At 40.2% G+C, this 23,257-nt stretch overlaps 1 protein-coding gene across 7 annotated transcripts in view; it reads right to left on the bottom strand.

The window, feature by feature from the left end:
• STIM1 (stromal interaction molecule 1) overlaps positions 1 to 23,257 on the bottom strand; it is a 203,824-nt gene that overhangs the window by 95,416 nt on the left and 85,151 nt on the right. For all 7 annotated transcript variants that reach the window (XM_073216064.1, XM_073216063.1, XM_037026185.2 and 4 more), the window contains exon 2: positions 7,745 to 7,875. In XM_073216064.1, the coding sequence (XP_073072165.1) occupies positions 7,745 to 7,792 (48 nt within the window). In that variant the 5' untranslated portion in view covers positions 7,793 to 7,875. The remainder of the gene's footprint in view (positions 1 to 7,744; positions 7,876 to 23,257) is intronic.

Here is a 23,257-nt window from a genome sequence, read left to right as displayed (position 1 = left end):
ACTTCTAGGAATTTACCCAAAGAAAACAAAATCCCTGATTCAAAACATATGCATCCCTATGTTTATCGCAGCACTACTTACAATAGCCAAGATATGGAAGCAACCTAAGTGTTCATCAGTAGATGAATGGATAAAGAAGATGTGGTACATATACACAATGGAATATTATTCAGCCATAAAAAGAAAACAAATCCCACCATTTGCAACAACATGGATGGACCTAGAGGGTATTATCTTCAGTGAAGTAAGCCAGGCAGAGAAAGAGAAGTACCAAATGTGTTTGCTAATTTGTGGAGTATAAAAACAAAACAAAACTGTAGGAACAAAATAGCAGCAAATTCACAGACATCAAGAAGGGACTCGTGGTTACCAAAGGGGAGGGGTTGGATGAGTGTGGAGGGAGAAAGGGATTAAGGGGCACTAGAATTCACAATCACAATATAGGTAGGTCGTGGGAAAGGCAGTACAGCACAGAGCTAACAAGTAAATGACTCTATAACATCTTACTATGCTGACAGACAGGGATCACAATAGAAGGGGTAAGGACTTGATAATATGGGTGAATGCTGAACCACTGTTTTGTGTGTGTGAAACCATCATAAGATGGTATATCAATGATACCTTAATTTAAAAAATCATCTAACCCAAAATGTCAATAATGCTAAGGTTGATAAATCCTGATCTAGGCCTTGGTGGACAAGTGGAGTTTTTACAGGCAAAAATGGAAGGCAGAGAAATGCCAGAATAAGGATTTATCTGGAGTAAAGGCATAGTGATGGGATATAGAGAGCACATTTGAGGCGGCCGTAGCACAGTATGAGGGAATACAGTGTAATGTGAACCAGTCCAGCAAGCTAAAGTCAGGTTGTGGGAGCACTGAAGGGCAGGGAAGAGTTTAGATTAACTTAGCAAGTAAAGGTAAGACACTCCCTTACAGTTTCAAGTTCAGTTCTGCCAGCCCTGATTCCACCTGGTGCCAGATTCCATCCTTCCCCACTTCTCAGAGCCTCCCAGGACCTACCTAGCATGACTTTTCAGGGATAATAAGAAAAAGCAGAAAACAAGTCAACTTCTACCCTGCTGGAGTCCAGCAGATCTGATGACAGTACTATAATATGTCTTTGTTGTTCAAAATCCTCTAGCCTGCCGTAAAGGTAGGGGAAAATTAGAAGTTCTCACCTAGACCATTTCTACAGTATGCAGGCATAGGCAGGAGGCTGGGTGAACTGCCAGAGAAGTTACAGCCCCTAGAAATTCATGGCTCTGCTCGATCATGCCCCTTTTCTTGGATCAGCTACACAGGCAAAGACGGAAGCACCTCCTGCAGACTCCTGGCCCTAGTCATGCCAGCCAAGCTGCTGGGTGCGGCTTCCACAGCTGAATGCCCTGGTGCCTTCGGATGAAGGGAGAGCTTATCTCGAATTCGTATTACATAAACCAGCCCTCACTATCTGTACCATCACATGGACGGAAGAAAAACTGTGAATTTAGCACCCTATCATGTGACGGCTATTTGCATATATTAAATTCTTACAACAACCCTGCAAAGAGTTACCCTCCTCAAATAGCTAAATAATTGAGGCTCAGAAAGGCAGTTATTTCCCTATTTGTCACATAGCTAGTAAGTGGCAAAGTCAAGTTTTGAACACAGGCCTGTCTACATCAAAGTGTATGCTCTTTCTGATAACAATAACAAAAACTAACTTTTATTGAGCTTCTTCTATGCATTATATGCATTATCTCATTTAATCTTCACAACAACTTCATGAGATGCCTACTATTATTGCTCTACTTCTAATGAAGAAACTGAGGCTGAAAGGGATTAACTTCTCCAAGTTTCCACAGCTGGTAAAGCAGAGCCAGGTTTAAACTTAGATCTGTGTGATTCCAGAGCACAAGCTTTTAACCCTGTGCAATACTTCTACACTAGACACCACAGATATTAACAGAAGCGTAAGTAGATTTTGCAGCTTTCCGAGGCTTTATACTGCTCCCTACCCATACCCACACCACAAAATGTGTGATCACACTCTCATTCAAGATTCCAATCTCGGCTTGACACCATGCTGCTACAGTAATATTTGTCAATCATTCCACACAGTGAATTAAGCACCTATTCTGTCCTGGGGGGTCTGCTGGGCATTGGGGAAACAAAGACAAATGAACCAGATAAAGTTGGTCTCTGACCTGAAGAGTCTCACAGTTTGGTGAAGAAATACATCAGTCAGGCAAACATTAAAATACAACTGCCTATAATTATTTAGATGCATGTAACTTTCCTGGAAATACAGAGTAAACAAAAAGGAGAAAGAAAAGCATTCACTGAACTTGAATTGTGTGTCAGGTACTATGGTAAGAACATTTTTCCTTAACATATGATTAAATTAACTTTTTTAATAATGGAGGTGGGACTATGAATTTTAATTCATATTTAGATTCTTGTAACCACCCACAATCCAGACATAGGGTAGTTCTATTACCCAAAAACATTCTCTCATGCTGGCCCTTTGTAATCAAACCCTCCCTATGCTCCTAACCCCTGGTAACCACTGATCTAGCTCTACCCCTGTAGTTTTGTTTTCCAGAATGTCATGTAGATGGATGGAATCATATAATATGTAACTTGGAGACTGGTTTCTTTCACTGGGCATACCACCTTTGAGATCCACCTATGCTGTGTGTGTGCACAGAGAGTTCATTTTTCTTTATTGCTAGTAGTTTTCTATATTTTGTTTATCCATTCACACACTGAAGGACATCTGATTTGTGTCCAATTTTTGTAGATTATGAATAAAGCTGCTATGAACATTTGTGTACAGGTTTTAGTGTGAATATAAATTTTCATTTATCTAGAGGGGTAAATATTCAGAAGTGCTATCTAGAAATGTTGGGCCACATAGTAAATTAAGTTTAACTTTAGTTCTAGTGGCTCTTCCTCTTCATCTGCCACTTACCATTGTCCATTTTTTAATTTTAACCATTCTAATAGATGTGTAGTGGTATTTCACTGTGGTTTTAATTTGTATTTCCCTAATGGCTAGTCAAATTGAGCATCTCTTCATATGTTTATTTGCCATCTATATATCTTCTTTGATGAAGTGTCTGTTCAAATCTTTTCCCATTTTTTTACTGAGTTGTTTCTATTGTTGAGCTTTGAGAGTTCTTTATTTATGCCAGGAACTTTTAACAGCACTTTTCTCACTTAAGCCTGACAATAACCCTAAGGATAGGAATCATTAATCACCATTTTACCCTCAGAAAACCAAAGGAGAAGTCACTACATTACTATAATCTGATCACAGTTCTGCCTAATTTCAGAGTTTACTTATCACTTAATCCTCTGTGACATACAGACCATGAGAATGCAACCTCTATAAAAGCAGGGATCTTATCTGTCTTGTTCACTATGGAATCCACAGCCTTACAATAGTGCCTGGCACATAACTAGTATTCAATAAGAATTTGTTTAATTGCTGAATAAACGCTCTTGATTTTCCAGGTAGGCTCCACAGAAGAAAATAACACTGCTCTCAGAGTCTGGTCCAGTCAAGGGGACACTGGTTCTAGGCCCACTTTTGTCTGCCCACCTCAGACTGTCAGGAAGCCTGACAGTTACCATCCCACTGCACTAAGTCCTTTGCTAACGGGACAATGTATCAACAGAACACAGGTCATGAATTCCCACACTGCCAGCCAGGCTGATAGAACTCCCCACCAGCTTTGCAAGAAGGGCACCATCACCAATAGTGCCATCTTGTTCATCGGAAAGGCCCACAGTCCATAGCCTCTGCTCTCTAGGGCAGAAGCAAGCAATGCTTGATGGCACTTGAGCAGCCAAACCGAGTGACCCAGACACAAATGATTATGTATTTTCTACAAAATGCCTGCTGAGTCTCAGTTTACCATAAGTCTAATTTCACAGCTCACTGCAAAACAGATACAACAATTACAAGTGAGAATGAATCAGAGAGACAGGAGAACTATAAGAAGAAATGACAACAACACCTACAGGAATCTAGATACTGAAGTAATAGTGCAAGAGGCCTTGAAGACACACTTTGTATTATCCAAAGAAAGTTAACACTCTGTTTACAATAATCAGAGGAAAGACTTACTTGAAAAATGGCCAAAACTTAAAAAGATCTACAACTGAGGTTATAGTTAAGTTATCTGAAAAATTTACTGATAGGAGGCCAAATAAATGAATCCTTAATAGAATATCCCTTCCAACTTCTACTTGAGTCATCAGCAATGCTTTAAATGGGTCATAAAAATCTCAGATCCTTGATGGCCAGCACAATCAGAGTTTCACCTCTGGTACCTAATGTCCATTATCCAATACTCTAAGCTCTGAGATTTCCACCTAACTTTCTAGTTAGATCCACAACTCCATGGTTATCTATATGTGTTTAGATTGACTTAGGCACACATACTTTGCTACCATTACTTTCTCTTTCAAAGAAAGTAGCTTGAGACTGATCAGGAAAAGCCAGACTAGCAAAGAGGCCCGAGAGTACATAGACAGTGCTTGAAGCCAAGGAAGGCAGAAGCTATGCTGAAAAAGAGCAGCTTACTGCCGGCGGGTGCAGAGAAAAGCAGGGTGACAGCTTTTGTGTTATTTTAGAACAGTTTGTGCTGATGAGCTTTTGTTGTGGTAACATTCTTCTTTTAAAAGAACATTTTCTTCCTCCCCTCTTGATGAAGCAATTCAGCAGGAAGTGAAAAAGGGAGGAGGAGCATGTGACAAAGATATCCAGGAATCTGTGGATCTTGGATTGTAACACCTTCTTAACTGTCATGCCACCCATCCCCCAAGTCCTCTGGTCTGGCCCTCAGAGAGAGACCAGAAAACCTCGAGGCCTCATTCACCACAAAGAACATGGCTCTATTCCCAGCACAGATGCATAAAATTTGGGTTCTTTAAGACTAAAAACAACAAATGCTGGCGAGGATATAGAGAAAGGGGTACTCTCCCACACTGCTGGTGGGAAATGTAAGCTAGTTCAACCATTGTGGAAAGCAATATGGAGGTTCCTCAAAAACCTAAAAATAGAAATACCATTTGACCCAAGAATTCCATTCCTAGGAATATACCCAAAGAAAACAACTTCTCAGATTCAAAAAGACATTTGCACCCCTATGTTTATTCCAGCACTATTTACAATAGCCAAGATATGGAAGCAACCGAAGTGTCCATCAGTAGATGAATGGATAAAGAAGATGTGGTACATATACACAATGGAATACTATTCAGCCATAAGAAAGAAGCAAATCCTACCATTTACAACAACATGAATGGAGCTGGAGGATATTATGCTCAGTGAAATATCCTCTCCACCAGGTGGAGAAGGACAGGTACCAAATGATTTTCCGCATTTGTGGAGTATATAACAACGAAGCAAAACTGAAGGAACAAAATAGCAGCAGACTCACAGACTTCAAGAAGGAACTAGTGGTTACCAAAGGGGAGGGGTGGGGGAAGGTGAGTGGGGAGGGAGGGAGAAGGGGATTGAGGGGTATTATGATTGGCACACGTGATGTGGGGGGGTCATGGGGAAGACAGTGTAGCACAGGGAAGGCAAATAGTGACTCTGTGGTATCTTATTACACTGATGGACAGTGATTGCAATGCGGTATGGGGGGGACTCGATAATATGGGTGAATGTAGTAACCACATTGTTTTTCATCTGAAACCTTCATAAGAGTGTATATCAATAATACCTTAATGAAAAATGTAATATAAAATAAAATAAATTTAAAGAAAAAAAGATTTTGGGTTCTTTGAGGGCCAGTGACACTTCTAGATGTGACCAAAAGTTCAGATACTTTCATCCTGGTTATCATCCTCGCTAATTGCCAGGCTCCACAAGTACACATTTCTTCACATGGTTGCTTGGGCCCTACTTTCCTTTCCAGGTTTTTGTCCTGCAGTTTTCACTATAGTCACTCTGTCTAACTGAACTGATCCAGCATGCCTCTTACTACCTCCTTATCTGGGCTCACACTGGTCCCCTACTACTCAGGTTGTCCCACCCCTATCCAAGTTTCTGCTTTTTCTTCAGGAAGTCTATTTTTCTCCTTTTCTAGAGTCCTTAGACATTATCTAGTTCAAACTAATACAAGGATCTGCTCTACTGGCCAGTCAGTGGAGTGCTGTATTCTGCTTGCCATCTTCTGTATCAGGGAGTTAACTACCTACCTACCAAGGACCTCTTCTATGATGAGATAATGCTGTTAATAATTCTTCATTCTAAAAAAATACACCTATATTTTACTTCCCCCACATTGGTCCTGGTTCTGCCTCAGAATAAGAGAAACAATACAGCAGTGGTTAACAGCAGGGACTTTGAAATCAGATCTGTGCTCATATCCAATGTGTCATTAAACAAAATGCTTAACCTTCCCAAGGTTCCAGTCCTTGATAATAATACCAAAATAATACCAATAATACCTTGATAATAATACCAATACCAATAATAATACCAATAAATAAACAAAATGCTTAACCTTCCCAAGGCTCCAGTCCTTGATAATAATACCAATAAGGCTGTTTAGAAAGCTGTAAAAGTATGCAAAGAGCTTAACATTATGCCTGGCATAGAGTAAGAATTCAATAAACGATAGCTAGTGCTACAGTTTTCACTGTTATCATCACTGTTATTTAAGTCTAACTCTTCCACTGCTAATGTATTTTAAGATAGAAATTATATTACCTGAATCTTTTCTCAACTAAAGTTTCTTCACTAGACTATAAATTATATGAGGACAGATGCATCTTCTCCTATTTATTGCCACATCCTCATGTCTACAACAATGCCTGGCACATACATAATAAACACCTATAAATACTGAATTGTACTGAATGCTCTCCATTTCATAGTTTCCAAACTCTTCTTCAATCATGTCACTCCTTTCTGTACAGGCTTTCACTGTTTCAAAAGCTTCTGACAATATGAAATCCAAACTGAGCTCAAAACTTAAAAGTGGGCCAACAAGCAGGGAGAAGAGACTAGGCTTACCTCCTACCCGCTGATATACACCATATCTCTATTAAAGATTTGGCATAACTTGGCAGCTTCACCGAACTGCTGGCTCAGGCTAAGCTTGAAATCAACTAGAACCTTTAAATATTTCACACAGGATGACTTTGTAGTCTGGGCTCTATGGAACTGAAGCTGTAGTAATGCCAAAAGGTGAAACAATAACAGAGCTTTTTCCATCTAGAGATTCCATTTGCTCTTACTCTCTGGACCACTCAACTAGCTCCCAGCAACTGCAGCCTGGAATTCAAAATGATCTTTCCAGGAACATGCTTTGTCTCCGAAAGACAGTACAAGCTCCAAGATCTGACTGTCTTGCCTTCTCTCCCATATGCGAGCACAGAGTAAGAATAGACTGAAGCCCTCCAGCTACAGCAGGATTACAGTAAGGCTTCAGGAAAACCGTAGAGACCAACCTCAGGGCTCCCTCACCCTCTCAAACAGCACAGCTCAGTGTTGTGCTTCTAGCTGGTAGGTAGATGGAAGCCAGTCCAGGCACAGACACAAACATAAGGCCTGCACTCTGGCAGGCTGGCTCCTAGAGGGCTGCTCTGCTGAGAATCACGTTCTCTGATTGGGATTAGTTCCAAGAGAACAAGGCAATATCAAGAACATCTCTCCATGGGGAAGAATCTGTCTAGACAGCTTTCAGGGACTGTCCACATAGGAAGAGAGGAGAGCCCAAGCAGGGAGAGGGGGTTCACCTCATCACTTTCTTCCACATCCACGTCACCATTGGCATCATCATCCATCAGCTTGTGGATGCTGCGGACTGCGTCAAAGCTGAGCTTCTCATCCTCACTGTGGCACAGGGGCTTGTCAATCCGGCAAAACTCTGTAGAGGAAAAACAAGAGACAACATTAATGGGGGCTGCCACCCAGCCTCTATTACCCACCTGTCTCAGTGTCCTTAGCTTCTAGCACCTGATCTTCCTGTAGCCACTTAACTGGCTACTTACACAGTGAGAACAGTGTTTCATCAAGCCTTTAACTGTCTTCCCAAGGATATGCTGAGATTCCCCCATTTAGGGACAATGTTTTATTATCCTAATAGTTCCCTAGGAGGGAAATCAAGCATAGGACAAGGAATACACTAGGATCTAGAAAAAGAGCATTAATAAGTAACTCACAAGAAAAAAATACAAATGAGAAAAAATATAAATAGACAATGAACACAGGAAAAAGTTTAGACTCACTGGTAACCAAAAAAATACATATTCATATGAATTTCATTTTAATCAGTCAATAGATTGAATACAATCTTTCTAGAAACAGGAAAACAGCCCATTTTTCCAATGTCAGAATAATAAGTATTTTCCTTTTTGCTTTTCTTTTTACTGGTACATTTAATGTCAGCCACAGGCTAACTGGAGAAACCTTCACATCTTGTGCCTCCCACAAACAGTTACATTCAGCAAATTAGCTATTAGACATCTAAGGTCCCAAGCTCATGTGATATGGGAGATCTGAAGTGTAGCCTTCTCTACAGTCATGCAGCAATAAAACCAGCATAAGGGGCTAGGCCACCCTACTCTTTTAAAACCTGAAAAATACCTAGCCTGACTCATGTACACAGCAGGAGCCTAGAATCTAGTCTTTGCTCTACCATGTGACTCTAAGGAGATAACTTCTCTTCTCCAGGCTTCAAGTTCACTTTTTGAAAAAGACATTTTAACTAAAGTTTCTAGTATTTCTTTCAATCTCTAGATTCTAAAATTCCTCTTTCCTTCTGCCCCTGATCTTGATAACCACTTTATAGGCAAAATACTCTTCAGATTACCCCCCAAAAAAGATAGAAGACAGACCCTGACTTCTCAGATAATAGAAGAAGCTGTCACAGAAGAGAAAGCAAGAACAGGATTAAAAAGGCTGTGAAGCCTTCCAGAAGGTGTTGATGAAAGACCTGAAACACTCTAATCCATTTAATCATTCATTTGTCTGCTGGCCAGAGGCAGGGATAGGACAAGTCACCTCTATGTCACTCGCTAGTTGCTCAAATCCTTTTCAAAATGAGGGAGAGGTGTAAATTTTCTAAGTGTCCCAGATGTGACTCAATAAAAATACATTGCTCTCACGCCCCCATCTTGGCTCCACCAAAAATAAAAATAAAAATAAATACATTGCATATTGAAGCTCACAGATATTAACTGATATAAACAAGGTCAGCAGCAGTTGAAAAGCCATAGCAAGAGCCCAGGTCTGCTGATGCCCAGGCCAGCCTTTCACCTGAATGCCTTTATGCCAAGGTCACCAGAAAACTTTAGGTTGGTTTCATCTTCTGGAAGCCACCGATGGTAGTAATACTGGTAAAAAGCACACTGAAGAAATGGTTTTATTAAAGAAAAAAAGCAAAATGAATAGTATGCATACAAAATAAATATCTCCATGTAACCTGATGTTATTCCTAATTTGTCCTGCCAAGTTGGAATGGGAAGTAGAGGGCAGGGTAGAGGAATGGTGGGTACTGAGGGAAAGAGTAGAATGTATCCAAAGATTAAGGCATTGTTTCTCAACTTCCTCGCCAACAAGAGTTCTTGGCATGATTGTGTTGTTCATGGACTGCTATCCATGAATTACCCATCCAAAAAAAAAATTGCAGTAAGTAATGAGTAGTTCATAGATGACGCATATAGCACTGAGATAGCATAGCCAACATAATGCTTTCCTTCCCTCTTCCTACTTTTGTTTTACTCAAAGACACATATAATTGCCTATCAGAGCTTTCTGATCAGCATACAAAGTGCCCATTTAAACATTTATTGAGGGCTCTACGTATTTCAGGCTCTGTATTCAGCAGAGGGCATAAAGACATGAATCAGATTTCATCTTTGCTCTCAAGGAGTCAATTATAAAAGTAGGCAAAGCAGGCAATTAAAACACTGTGTTGTTAAATGCCATGACAGAAAGAATCAACATTACTCTAGGGATCAGAAACCTTTTTCTATAAAAGGCCAGACAATACAGTCATCTCTGTTATAACTACTTAACTCTGTCACTGAGCACAAAAGCAGCCATGGACAAAACATAAGTGAATGAGTTTAGCTGTGTTCCAATAAAATTTTATTTACAAAAGCAGGTAATGGGCTTGACTTGGCCCCTCTGCCATAATTTGCTGACCTCTGTCCTAGAAGGCCATAGGTAGCATACCTGAACCACACTGGACTGGCATATTTCTGACCCAAAGTGAAGAAATCCAATCTTTTCATTACCCTATACACACACACAGGTATATTCTAAGTAAAGCACAACTTTTAATAGGCTTTTATCATAATGGAAATAGTTTACCAAGCTCTAGGGATTGAGGGCTTTCAGCTTCCACAGGCCTGAGGTCAGCCCCTTTCTCCAAAGCCTAGGATAGGTCCAAGAAGTCTGGGCTTCAAACCCCAGGCCCTGGTTTGTAATCTGTTCAGACAGACAGGTAACCTTTCTGCTGGCATCATCTGGCAAAGAGATGGATGGAAGGGATTGAGGATAAAGGTGTATAAAATCTTAATGCCCCATATGGCCATAGAATCCTGTCCATAAAAAACATGTCAGCCAAAATTCACAAATAACTCCAAACATGTCCTAGGCTGTCTTTCTTTCTTGAGACCTCTTCTACCTTCTCTTATACATTCCAGTCTGTCAAGGCTTCCCAGAGCCATCTGGAAATACCTTAGAAGATCCACCCAATTAATAACACATTATTATTACAATGAAAGAGATCTAGACTTAGAGTCAGAACACATGTAAAAAAATACCAGCTTCATCAGTTACAGTGATACAGATACAAATATGATATTGGACAAGTTAACTTCCTGGGCCTCCAGCATCTCATTTGTAAAATGAAGATAATTATCTTGTTGTATAGGGTTTCTGTGAGAATTAAGTAAGACCACATTTGCTAAAACCCCTAGCATAGGGCCTACATAAAGCTCACAATCAATACATTTGTAGTCTTCTACTAATTTTACCTACTAATTGCTTTTGCACCATCAGTGCAAATGTACACATAGTAAAAAAAAAAAAAAAAACAAATAATATCTTAACATTATTATTAAAGCAGCTTCCCCAAAAAATATCTTGGTGACACCCAATGGTCTACAGACCACATTTTGTTAACCACTGGCAGACAAAACCACAAAGCCCTTTTCCTCATGTACAAATTTCCTCTCCTTTCTCCAGGCAGAGCTAGTCATTTATTGTTCTATGCTCCAAAGCACTTTGTATATAACTCTGTTATATTAATTCTCATGCTCTGAGTTGTTTGCATGCCACATCCTGAAAAGGGCAAAGCCTAAGTTTGACTCACTCTATCCCCCAGGGCCTAGTATGGCACTATCACTAACATCCACCCTGTCAAGTATGAAATCAGTTAAGTGCTGACTGAATGAATGAATGTATGAATGAATGGATTCACGACAAACCGCATTTCTCCAAAAGTCAAGTGAATTCTTGAGTACAACCCACCAATCCCCACCACAAACAACCACCATTCTATGCCTCTTCTCTCCTAGCCACTTTAATTTCACATCATTAAACAGTAATTCATCCCCCAGAGAACACATATCTGTAGTCATGCAAAGCAGAGCACTGCATTTGAGCCTGACAGTGGACTGTCTGATGTGAGACACAAGCCCAAACAGAAAGAAGTGAGAGAAATAGCAGTGAAGGAAGAAGGTAGAGATAAGGGGTAGAGAAGGCCACTGGTCAGTCTGTTCTCAGTACCTGGTTGGAACCTGAGGCAAATCTAGAAATTGCTAAGTTTTACCAGCAGAGGCCTCTTCTGTGAGAATAATTTTCCCTGCTTCACTCCCCACTCCATAGCCAAGACTGGATGGGATCAGTATCCACCTTCACCCTTAGAAAGGATTCAAAAGACTGTAAGACTGAGAGCACTAGCCCTGGGAAGACTTTCAGATTCAACCAAGGGCCATGAGGTTCCTGAGATAAAATGACATGGAACCTAGTATGAGAACAGGTATGGGTGGTGAGGCCAAGGAAATGGCAGGGAGAACCTGCTAGACAAAAAGGTAAAGGGCTGAGAAGCGAAACTGATATGAGACCTGGAACTGGCAAGAAAGGTCGTCCCTGGAATACAGCACACAGCAAACCCAGTCGCAGAACAAAGAGGAGTCAGATCCCTGGGCTGAGTAAAATGCAGCCTACTTAGGGATGCTGCTGCCCCTTTAGAACATCATGTCCTCATACCCAAGGAGAGGTCCAGCTCCTCTCAGGAGGGGTCAGGAATTTAGAAGAGCTTTTCTTCTGGACAAAGCTGGCACTGGTTTCACCTATCCAAGTAGTGCTAACACGAAAGACTCCTCAATCCTCCCCCCAACGAGGGCATATTAAAAAATAACCCATACAACATCAAGAGGGAACCTAAAGGTAAGCTGGACCTGGGTGATTATGATATACCAATGTAGGTTCAACCTCAGCAAAAAAAATATACCATTCTGGTGGGTAATGTTAATAATGGGGTAGGCTATGCATGTGTTGAGGCAGGTGATATGTAGGAGATCTCTTTACATCCCTCTCAATTTTGTGGTAAACCTAAACTGCTCTGAAAAAAATAAAAGTCTAAAAAAAAGCGTAACTTACAATGTGTGTATGATCAGTAGATATTTTTCAATTCATTAGCATGCTTTTAAAAATATATGTTGATTATAATATGACATATTTTTCCTCTAACCTGTGATTGGACTATTCCAGTAACAATTTTTTAAATTTATAATGAACTATAATTAAAGAAAGTCCTTAGTGGAAAATAAATAAATAAATAGATAAATATATAATCCATTAAACATTAACTATATAAAGCTTCAGTATGCAAAATAATGAGCTATACCTCTAAGTTCCACCAGGATTTCTGACTTTGTACTTCTTATGGTCTTTACCTCTGTAAACTTAGAACTCCAGTTATTTGAGGATATCGGAGGGCAGAGCTCATGTATTTTTCATTTTTTCATAGTGACCTACTACTACAATGAATATTTATTCATTGATTTGTTTATTGTCTATCTCCCTCCAATAGAAGTAAGTTCACAAGAGTAGAAACTTGTTTTGCTCACTGCAGTGGCCTCAGGGACTCCTATAGTGCCGGGCACATAGTAGGTATTCAACATAGATTTGCTGAATAAATCTTTCTTCTTCCCTAAGGTGCAAAGCAGGTTTCTTCTCTTGACCTGACTTTTAAATGTTGGCTTAGGCTCACATTATACATCTCCAAAGCATGCCATATTTTTCATTTATAACACTTCTCACAATTGTAATTACTTGTGTGATAATTTGCTTAATGTCTGTCCTTTTCATTAAACTCCATAGTGGCAGGACCACGGCTGTCTTATTCATGGCTGAATCCTAGTTTCTGGCCAACACATAGTACCTAGCCAAGTCCCTAGCACAACAGCTGGGCTTCCATGCACATTTGTTGAATGAACAAATGAATACCCAGGAGAACTTCGTGCATGAAGGAGCAAATTCAGATTTCAACAAACATATTCCTTACCCAAAAAAGTGATAGAATGAGCACAGTACATGAATCACAAAGACACAAAGTATAATATGGTGAGGGGCAAGAGACCAGAACAGCGAGAGATACCAGTCTGGACAACAGGTAGAAGACAGGAGGAGTAGAAGGGAGGACAACCCAGGCACAGCAAGCACAAGAGCAAGGAGCACAGCCTCACACACAGTTTGGTTTATTAAGGATCCAAAGTCAAAGGGTACTTTTTACCAATCTTGCCAAAGCTCCTGGCACAGAATGGGAGTAATGGATGGTGGGATCCCTACTCAGGTTCTAAATGGCAGAGTTAGAAGGGCTTTGGAAGTCATAAAGAGCCACTGATCACTTTATGCCAGAGAAGACTGAGGCCATGAAATGGGATTGTTTTGCTCTAGGTTGACTGGCAAAGTAGTGGCAGAACCAGATCAGAAGCCTCACCGACCTCCTTTACCACGTCCTGAGGCAAGGCTATGGTTGGGAGATCCAGATGAGCTGTGCAAGATGCTCCCTAGAACTACTAACTCTTCTCTCCAAGGCCCACAAATAGGGGTTGTTTCCGTCAGGTTTTTGTCTATTAAAGGCAAACACAGACATCCCAGCTGGGCTTGTGTTATTTCCCACACACAGTAAATACAACTCCCTACTTTTGCCTTAACTTCTTCAGTGTCCAGCATTAGCCAGAGACCCCTTCCTCATTAGGACTTAGAGAAGGAATACTGAGTCCCTGATACCCTCTGCTGGGAGGAGCAAAAGGAGCAAAAGAATATGCTTCTGTTTAAGTGTATGAAGCCTAATCATCTGCTAGAAGAGATGAAGAAATCTTCAGCCTTCTCTCCTCTCAATCACCCCTTTCATGTCCCATTTCTACCTCCTTCCTCCTCTCAGTATTCTTTTCTTCAAACTTTAATCTCACAAGAAGCCTCCTTCCATAAGAAGGTGGCTAACCCCTAAATTTAGTCCCCACCAAGCAAGCCATGACCTCAACAACCTGGATTTCTTCTACAGGGGTCTTCTAGCTGTTCTGACTCCCTGTACCTACTTCTAGGTCTCCTGCAGGGCTTTGGACTCTTGTCCATTTGCTTAATTGCCTATTTGCCTGCCCTTTTATTTCTATAACCTTTCTGACTGAATTAAAAGTGCCTGTCTCCCAGTTCAGTGTTCACACGCTGCCATTTCAACATTTATAAATTACTCCCAAACAGCTATGTGCTAAACATTGAATTAGATGGCTGGATTAGCCAAAGGCACTGAGAATACATACAGAAGACACACTTCTCTGGCCTCCAGTGTTCCCTCCACCCCGACCTACCCTCCAATTTTTAAAATCTATACTGAATTGCCGAAGTTGTAGACGTGGGTCTTTGGATTCCAGCTCTCCTATTCCCTGACTACTTCTAAGGATTAATTTTAATTGAAAATCAGTAATGTCCTTTGAGAAACAGGAAAGCCCTATAAAAATGTTGGTCACTCATTTGTCAGTTCTCTATTCTTAGCTTTACCTGTCTTATCTTTCCAAGTGCAGCAAACGGAGCCTGATTTTTCTGGTGTTCCCCTTTTTTTTTGGCCAAGTGCTAAGCAATACAATACCTGGTCTAGGGACAACTAAAAGCTACTTATAGATTTTAAATATTTGCTTTCTCAGCTTTGGGGTCCCACACACACACACACACCACAGGTCTTTAGATTCTAAAAGTGTCTGTGCCAAGTAGTGTGACAGCCTCAGAGAAATTAAATCAACACACTCTTTTTCAAAAGCTACCCAAATTCTCTGATCTGGCACCTGACCCAAATATTCCTGTGTCCTGGCCAGCACTTTCAGAGTTTGAGATGGCCAAAAACATAATTACAAACAAACTCAAAACAGATTTCTGAAAGTGTTTGGGTGGGCACCTAAGGACTTGCCCCAATAAGGACTTTGTGCAGTACCCAACCCTCTAATGGACCCTTACGATTATATCCTTCTGGGTTCAGAAGTGGGACTGGCTCCCAACAATCAGTTCTGATCACAGCAGCCTCAAGTGCACAGTGATAAATGCCTTGAAGATATAAACACTGAGGAGCCAGGCACACCACTGTATGGGGTGAAAACAATGTGGATTCTAGTTTCCATAGCAATAAGAGGTCATCCTCAAGCCTCCCAGGCCCATTGCTGGCTGGCTTACCAGAGAACACATTCCTGGGCTCCAAAAGAGATCAGAAATAGAAGACAGGCTTTCTGTCCCATAAAAGCCTCCACTTAAACAATACAAGAAAGATAACTGGCCCCCTTCTTTTTTCTTGAGAGAAGATAATCAAGAATATCAACTGAAAATTCTTGCAGTCAGGATGATCGTATTAAGAACTAGGTTCACAGCCTTCCTTAGCTGATGCAGTTCTCAGCTTACTGTAACAGAGCATCATCCCTGAAAGGGGACTGACTGTCCAAAATGACATCTGCCTGAGCCTGCTTACAGCCCAGGCTCACCCACCCTGCTCTGTCACCTGCACAGTCCGATGTGACTTCCAAGGAAAGGCCTCTATGGCAAAGAATATTCTTGCTCACCAAGAACTGAGTTCAGATTACAGTGTATCTTGCCTGGTTACTGCAACAGTTTCCTCACTGAGCTCCTGTCTCTACTCTCAAACTCATCCTCTACCAAAGCCGTCAGTATAATTTTTCTAAAATTCAAATCTAACTAGACCACTCTTCTGAATAAAATCCTTTATGGTTTATACAAAACTTGTACACAGATGTTCATAGAAGCTTTATGTGTAACAGCCAAAAACTGGGATCGGTTCATATGCTCTTCAACAGGTGAACAGTTAAACTCTGGTACGTATATACAATAGACTACTACTCAGCATTAAAAATGAGCAAAGTAATGATACATACAACTACCTGAATTTCCAGGGAATTACACGGAGAAAAAAAATGTTAATTCCAAAAGGTTACAAACTCTATGATTCCATTTACATAACATTTTTGAAAGGACAAAACTTTAGAGATGGAGGACAGAGGGGTTAGAGGCAGGGAAGGGGAAGGAGGGAAGAGTGTGGTTAAAAGGGGCACATGAAGGATACTTATGGTACTGTAAAAGAGTTTAATACACACACACATGCCTACAAGCAAAATTGGGGAAATCTGAACAAGATCAGTGAATTGTGTCAATGTCAATATTCTGGTTGCAATATTTTTCACCATGTTACTGTAGAGGAAACTGAGTTTCCCAGTGATCTCTCTGAGTTATTTTTATTAATTGCATGTAAATCTACAGTTTTTTAATAGAGAATTGTCTGTTCATATCCTCTGCCCATTTTTTAATAGGATTATTTGCTTTCTGAGTGTTGAGGGATGTTAGTTCTTTATATATTTTGGATGTTAACCCCTTCTCAGATATATCATTTACAAAAACATTCTCCCATAGTGTAGGGAGAATGCCTTTTTGTTCTACTGATGGTGTCCTTTGCTGTGCAGAAGCTTTTTAGTTTGATGTAGTCCCATGTGTTCATTTTTGTTTTGTTTCCTTTGCCCAAGCAGATGTGTTCAGAAAAAAGTTGCTCATGTTACTCAAGAGATTTTTGCCTATGTTTTCTTCTAAGAGTTTTATGGTTTCATGATGTACATTCAGGTCTTTGTCCATTTTGGGGTTACTTTTGTATATGGAGTTAGACAATAATACAGTGTCATTCTCTTACATGTAGCTATACAGTTTTGCCAAAACCAGCTATTGAAGAGGCTGTCATTTCCCCATTGCATATCATTGCTCCTTTATCATATATTAATTGACCATATATGCTTGGGTTTATATCTGGGCTTTCTTTTCTGTTCCACTGATCTATGGATCTATTCTTGTGCCAGGACCAAATTGTTTTGATTACTGTGGCTTTGAGGTATAGCTTGAAGTCAGGGAGTATAACACACCCCTCACCCCAGCTTTATTCTTCCTTCTCAGGATTGCTTTGGCTATTTGGGGGTCTTTCATGGTTCCATATGAATTTTAGAACTATTTGTTCTAGTTTGTTGAAGAATGCCATTGGTATTTTGACAGAGATTACATTGAATCTGTAGATTGCTTTAGGCAGGATGGCCATTTTGACAATATTAATTCTTCCTATCCATGAGCATTGGATGTATTCCCATTTATTGGTGTCCTCTTTAATTTCTCTTATGAGTGTCTTGTACTTTTCAGGGTATAGGTCTTTTACATCCTTGATTAGGTTTAGGTTTATTCCTAGGTATTTTATTCCTTGTGATGCAATTGTGAGTGGAATTGTTTTCCTGATTTCTCTTTCTGCTCATTAATCATTAGTATATAGGAATCCAACAGATTTCTGTGTATTAATTTTGTATTCTGCAACTTTACTGTAGTTTTAGAGTGGATTCTTTAGGGTTTTTTATGTGTAATATCATGTTATCTACAAACAATGACAGTTTAACTTCTTCCTTACCAATCTGGATGCCTTTTATTTCTTTGTGTTATCTGATTGCCATGGCTAGGACCTCTAGTACTATGTTGAATGAAAGTGGGGTGAGTGGGCACCCTTGTCTTAAGGAAAAGCTTTCATATTCTCACTGTTAAGTATGATGTTGGTTGTGGGTCCGTCATATATAGCCTTTATTGTGTTGAGGTACTTGCTCTCTATACCCATTTTAACATTTTAATTTTTAAAAAACCCTTTGCAGGGCTTACAAACTCTTACAACAGTGATCCTTAACTTTTTTCAATAAGGAATTCAAAAAAGCTCCATATACTAGTAGTAGTACTTTTAGTACCCACCAACTGAAAAATGATTAAGGAAATTATATGGATTCATGAGATACCCTTCAAGGACCCCTTTTGGAGTTTGAAATCCCCAAGACAGGGAACCAATGTCCCATATAATGCATACAATGTAGCAAAGAATATAAGATGGTCTCTACTGAGTTTTCTAACCTTATCTCATCCCACTCACTCTCATACACCCTACACTCCCACCATACTAAACACTTTCAGTTCCATAAATATGCAAAACTCACTGTGGCTTTGTACATGATGTTCCTTCTTCCTGCAATATCCTTGTCCCATTCTACACCTGACTAATTCCTGCTCAAGTTTCAAGATTCTACTTAGCCTTTTCTAATTCCGCTAGGAAGCATTTTCTACCCTGACTCCTCAGGTTAGATTAGGAGGTCCTCTTTTGTGCTTTCATGGTCACTGTGCTTCTGTGTCTCACAATTGAGATCAATTACTTAACCTCTCTGTTTCATTGTCCATGAAATAAGCAAAAAATAGTACCTACCTCATAGAGTTGTGAGAATGAAATTAGTTAATAAAGTACTTCACATAGAGTATGGCACACTGTACTCTACATATAAGCACACAATCACTACCAAGTTGTTTTTGTTATGATTGGCTGTATAACCACAATACTGAAAGATCCAAGCAGAAGCTGGTATTTGCATCTATCTCTAGTCTGGCACATAGTAGGTGCTGGGTAAATATTGGGAAAAATTAAGAATTTAGAGATCTAAGGTTAGGGTAGAGAGGTAGAACTGGTGACTAAAGAACTGAGAACTGCTGGTAAGAACAAGAGGTAAGCACAAGCAGGAGCCAGGAGTAGGATAGCTATCTCTGGAAGATAAGCATAAAAAGACTCTATTACAGATTACTGAGAACTTGGGTGAATAGACAGACACAACAGAGAAATGCTAAATTATATTTATCTTCTAAAGTGGCTTAAGCCATACTCAATTATTACATAGGGCTCCTGTGATTTGTCACTATAACTTGTTAATATCGAGCTGAAAGAGCTGCTTAACCTTTTGGAGGCACTGTTTCTCCATCTATAAAATGTAGCATAAAAATTATTCTATTAGGATAATAAATTTTCTAAGTTTTTAGAAGTATGCAAACTTCCTAGAGTCCATTGATGAAAGTAAAACAAGTTTGTTCTGAATAAATGTTGTATTATCCCTTGCTCTAAAGTTTTTCTCTTAAAAATACAAAACAGAAAAAGAATAAATCCCTTGGACAATAACTGCTGAGATGAAGAGAGAGGAAGATATATGTGAAACTGACTTATGCAAAGCACCAGAGCTTGAGAAGGAGAAATGGGTTCCTATAATTATTCTCCCTCCAGTTTCTCATGTTTAAAACCTGCCAGCCCCTCAAGGCCCAGAGAAAGTCCTATGTCTACCAGCCTTCTTTAACCACTTCAGGCCCTGGGAGTCTCCCCCTCTGATGTCAAAACACCGCACCCAATCTAGTCCAGACACCACATTATAAGGTTTCTTCTAACCATAATCGAGTTCTGTCCCCAACTAGTCTGTTAGCACCTCTACAGTGGGACTTGAGTCCTCCTACCTCCTCTACAACAGTATTAAGTACATTGTAACTGTTTAAGGGAGAAATGGAAGATGATCATATCAGAAACTATGTTGGGACTTCTACATATGTTGTCTCTTCTACCACTTTTTATTACCCTCAATATAAGATGAGGAAACTGAGGCCCAGATATACTAAGTGAGTTGCTCAAGTCACACAAATGGTGAAGTGGGGCTGGTACTGGATTCTGTCTGTCTCCAGAGTCTTGATAAGAATAAATGCATACTGGTTACCACATGGATCCTTCCCAGGGTGGAGTATGTAGAAGAAACAGACTAAACTGAGGGCCCTTCATGGGGAATATAAGGGAGGTAAACATTCACATCCTATAATAATAGAGCCAGAAAGACTCCTTAACTAAATTCCCTGGTTTTACAGATGAGGACATTGAACTCTGAGACGGGAGGTGACCTGCCTAAGGTGACACAGCTGAATGGAGACTAAAATCCTGTCTCCCAACTCCCAAATTAATGCACATTTTAGTAGACCCTGCACAGGCCATGCAAGGAGAACTGGAGTATGACCTGTCAGGCCTGTCACTAAGTGAAAAACGCAAATGCTGTAAACACAGGAAATGGGCTGGGATGAGGTTCAGAAGGAGCAGCAACCTTTGCCAAGTTAGAAGTGTTCAAGGGCTTCCTGTCCACAGCTGTTAACTGTCACAGAAATGCTACAGAAAGTAATACAAGGCAGAAAAAAAAAATGAGGAGAAAATATGCAGGCCTAGAAGTGACTTTGTAAATTATTCGATGCAACCTACTTAGTTTCACAGATGAGGAAGTTAGGATGCCCACCACCACCTCAAAAAAACTGAAAAATGACTTGTCCAAATTCACACTCAGAATTTAAGGACCCTTAGAAACCACTTACTTGGTTAAAATCTTTCATTTTAATAATGAGAAGCCTGAGACCCAAAGAGGAAACGAGCTTTGCCCAAGGTCACACAGCTGACAGGCAGAGCCAGAACTGGAACTCAGGTCTCCTACCTCCCAGACCCGTGGGCTTCCCTCTTAGAGTGGCCCAGATAAAGTGATTTATCTCAGATGATGTGGGTGCTGTTCTGGCCTTGGAAAAAGGACAACAGGTCAGGAAACTGAAAATAAGCAGGATATACTAACACTGACAAAGGACAACAAGGACCAAACAGAGCAAGCTTAAAGGAACCAAAACAAAAGTGCCCTGGTTTTTTAAGACACTTTGGAAACTAAGAGGCAGAAAAATATTCTGGCTATTCTAGCAACTCAGAATCTAAAGAAGCAGCAGCAGCACAGGCAGATAGAAAAGTCCGGAAATGCTAAGGGAAATTCCATCATACTGTTTCCTTCTTTTGTCCTAGGCCCAAATATCAGAAAAACAGCACCTCAGAAGGAACTCAGAAGCAGGCCACTAGGAGGTATCATAGTAATTAGCCGATTACTGGGCTCCCACATACTATGCAGTTGGGGAATTACATTTATACAATGCCCCGTATTTCATATATATTCAATTCTGACATCAGCCCTACAAGTCAAGGATTATGATTCCCATTTAACAGATGTGGAAACTAGGACTTAGAGAAGACAAGACTCCTGGTCATAGCTGTAAGTTAGTAGTGTATACAGCAGATACAGTATTCAAATTTATACAGCTGCAAGAACTTAGCACGTGTGTTCTGTTCCAACCCTGTACTACGGGCTAGGGATACCATGAGGAAACAGATAGGGTCCCTGACCTATAGGAGTTCCAGTCAGGGAAGGGACAGTTAAGTAATAATTAACTGTCTCTGGGACCTTTTTGAATGCATATTATATGCCCAGCACTGTTCTAAGTTCTCTACACATACTACCTCATTTAATTCTCACAGTAACCCAGTGAGGCAGTTACTACTACTCTCATTTTACAGGTAGGAAACTAACGTATAAAGAGATTAAGTAACTTCCTCAAGAGCACACAACTGTGCTGCTTGACTCTAGAACCTAAACTCTTACTAGCTATCTCCAAACAGACAATGGCAAGACAGCCTGGTGAGCACCCTGATGGGTGGAGTCAGAGGCAATAGAAGGCCTTGCTGGGACAACTGGCCTTACAGGGTCACCCACATTACATAATGAAGAGTGACTATCTAGAGTCTGGAAAGAATAGAAAAGCTAGAGAAACCTGAGTATCAAGGACTGGGCTACAACAGCTGATTTCTCCAGAGACAGAAAGACTCTGGTGAGAAAAGATGAGATGGCAACCAGTCACTATACTTTTCTCCCACTCTGGTCAGGGCACCATCACCTCTGTTCTGCACAGCCTTCTCATCCAATTCTCGCTATAGTCAAGGGAGTCAGACAGGGCAGCGATTCCTGAACCCACTTGACAAATGAGAAAAATGAGACCAATGGAGCACTTGTGGTTTGTCCTAGTGACAGTGAATTGGAGGCAGAAAAAAGTCAAGTCTCCACTATAACATCTTAGTACCTTGATAAACAGTGACCTCAGTGGAAGGGGTGAGGACTTGATAATATGAGTGAAAGTTGAACCACTGTGTTGTGTATCTGAAACCATCATAAGAATGTATATCAATGATACTTTAATTAAAAAAAGAAAAAGGTCAAATCTCTTAACTCTGCTGTGTCTACTAAAGTACCTACTCTGACTAGACCACAAAAAGAAAAATCCAAAACATGTTATTGAGGAAGAATTGAAAACTCCAGATTTCTCTGACCATTCTCCTTTTCATCTCACCATCACTCTCATCCCCACTTCCCTGGTCCACCCTCTCACCATATATGCATACAGAGTTCTTAAGCTCTGCTTACACATACGCATGCTCCCTTCCTGGGTGCCTCAAAGTCAGTGATTCCATCAGGGAGTTAATCAACCACAAAGCCTTGGCTGCCATTAGAGACCACCTCCTGAGGGAAGCATTCCCTTCCACCAGCTCATCTTCCACATACAGATCTTTAAATGGCAATTAAAGAAGAAAGGAATGCTGAAAAATGAAAGGTTAGGGGAGAACTTTTAATATGACCTTAAGTCTGCAAACAAGATTTCAAATTTGGTCCCAGCCTGAGGTCCAACTATCACATCAACTCAGCTGGGGTCTTGGGCTCCTAATAAGAAGGAAAAGTACTGAAAAAAAGCTTATCTTTCAGTTTGTGCTTCATAGTTGTAGATTAAGCCATTTTTTGACTAACTTATTTGTTTCTATCGATTATGTAAACACTGTATATATGTGATGACTTGTTTTCTTCAAGTCTTACCAATACAGCTGTGGGAGATATGGAGAAGAGGAACAAAGGAAAGTTGTGTTTGTTCTTTGGTGTATTTTCCCCCTATTTCAGAAGTTTAGTTATTTATTTTTCTTTCTTTCTTTCTTTTTTGAACCCTGAATTTGGCTTGTGGCTCTTTTGGAAAAAGCT

The sequence above is a fragment of the Manis javanica genome, chromosome 11, assembly GCF_040802235.1.
Source record: "Manis javanica isolate MJ-LG chromosome 11, MJ_LKY, whole genome shotgun sequence".
In the NCBI taxonomy this organism is placed as follows: Eukaryota; Metazoa; Chordata; class Mammalia; order Pholidota; family Manidae; genus Manis; species Manis javanica.
This window is presented reverse-complemented; position numbering and strand designations above follow the sequence as displayed.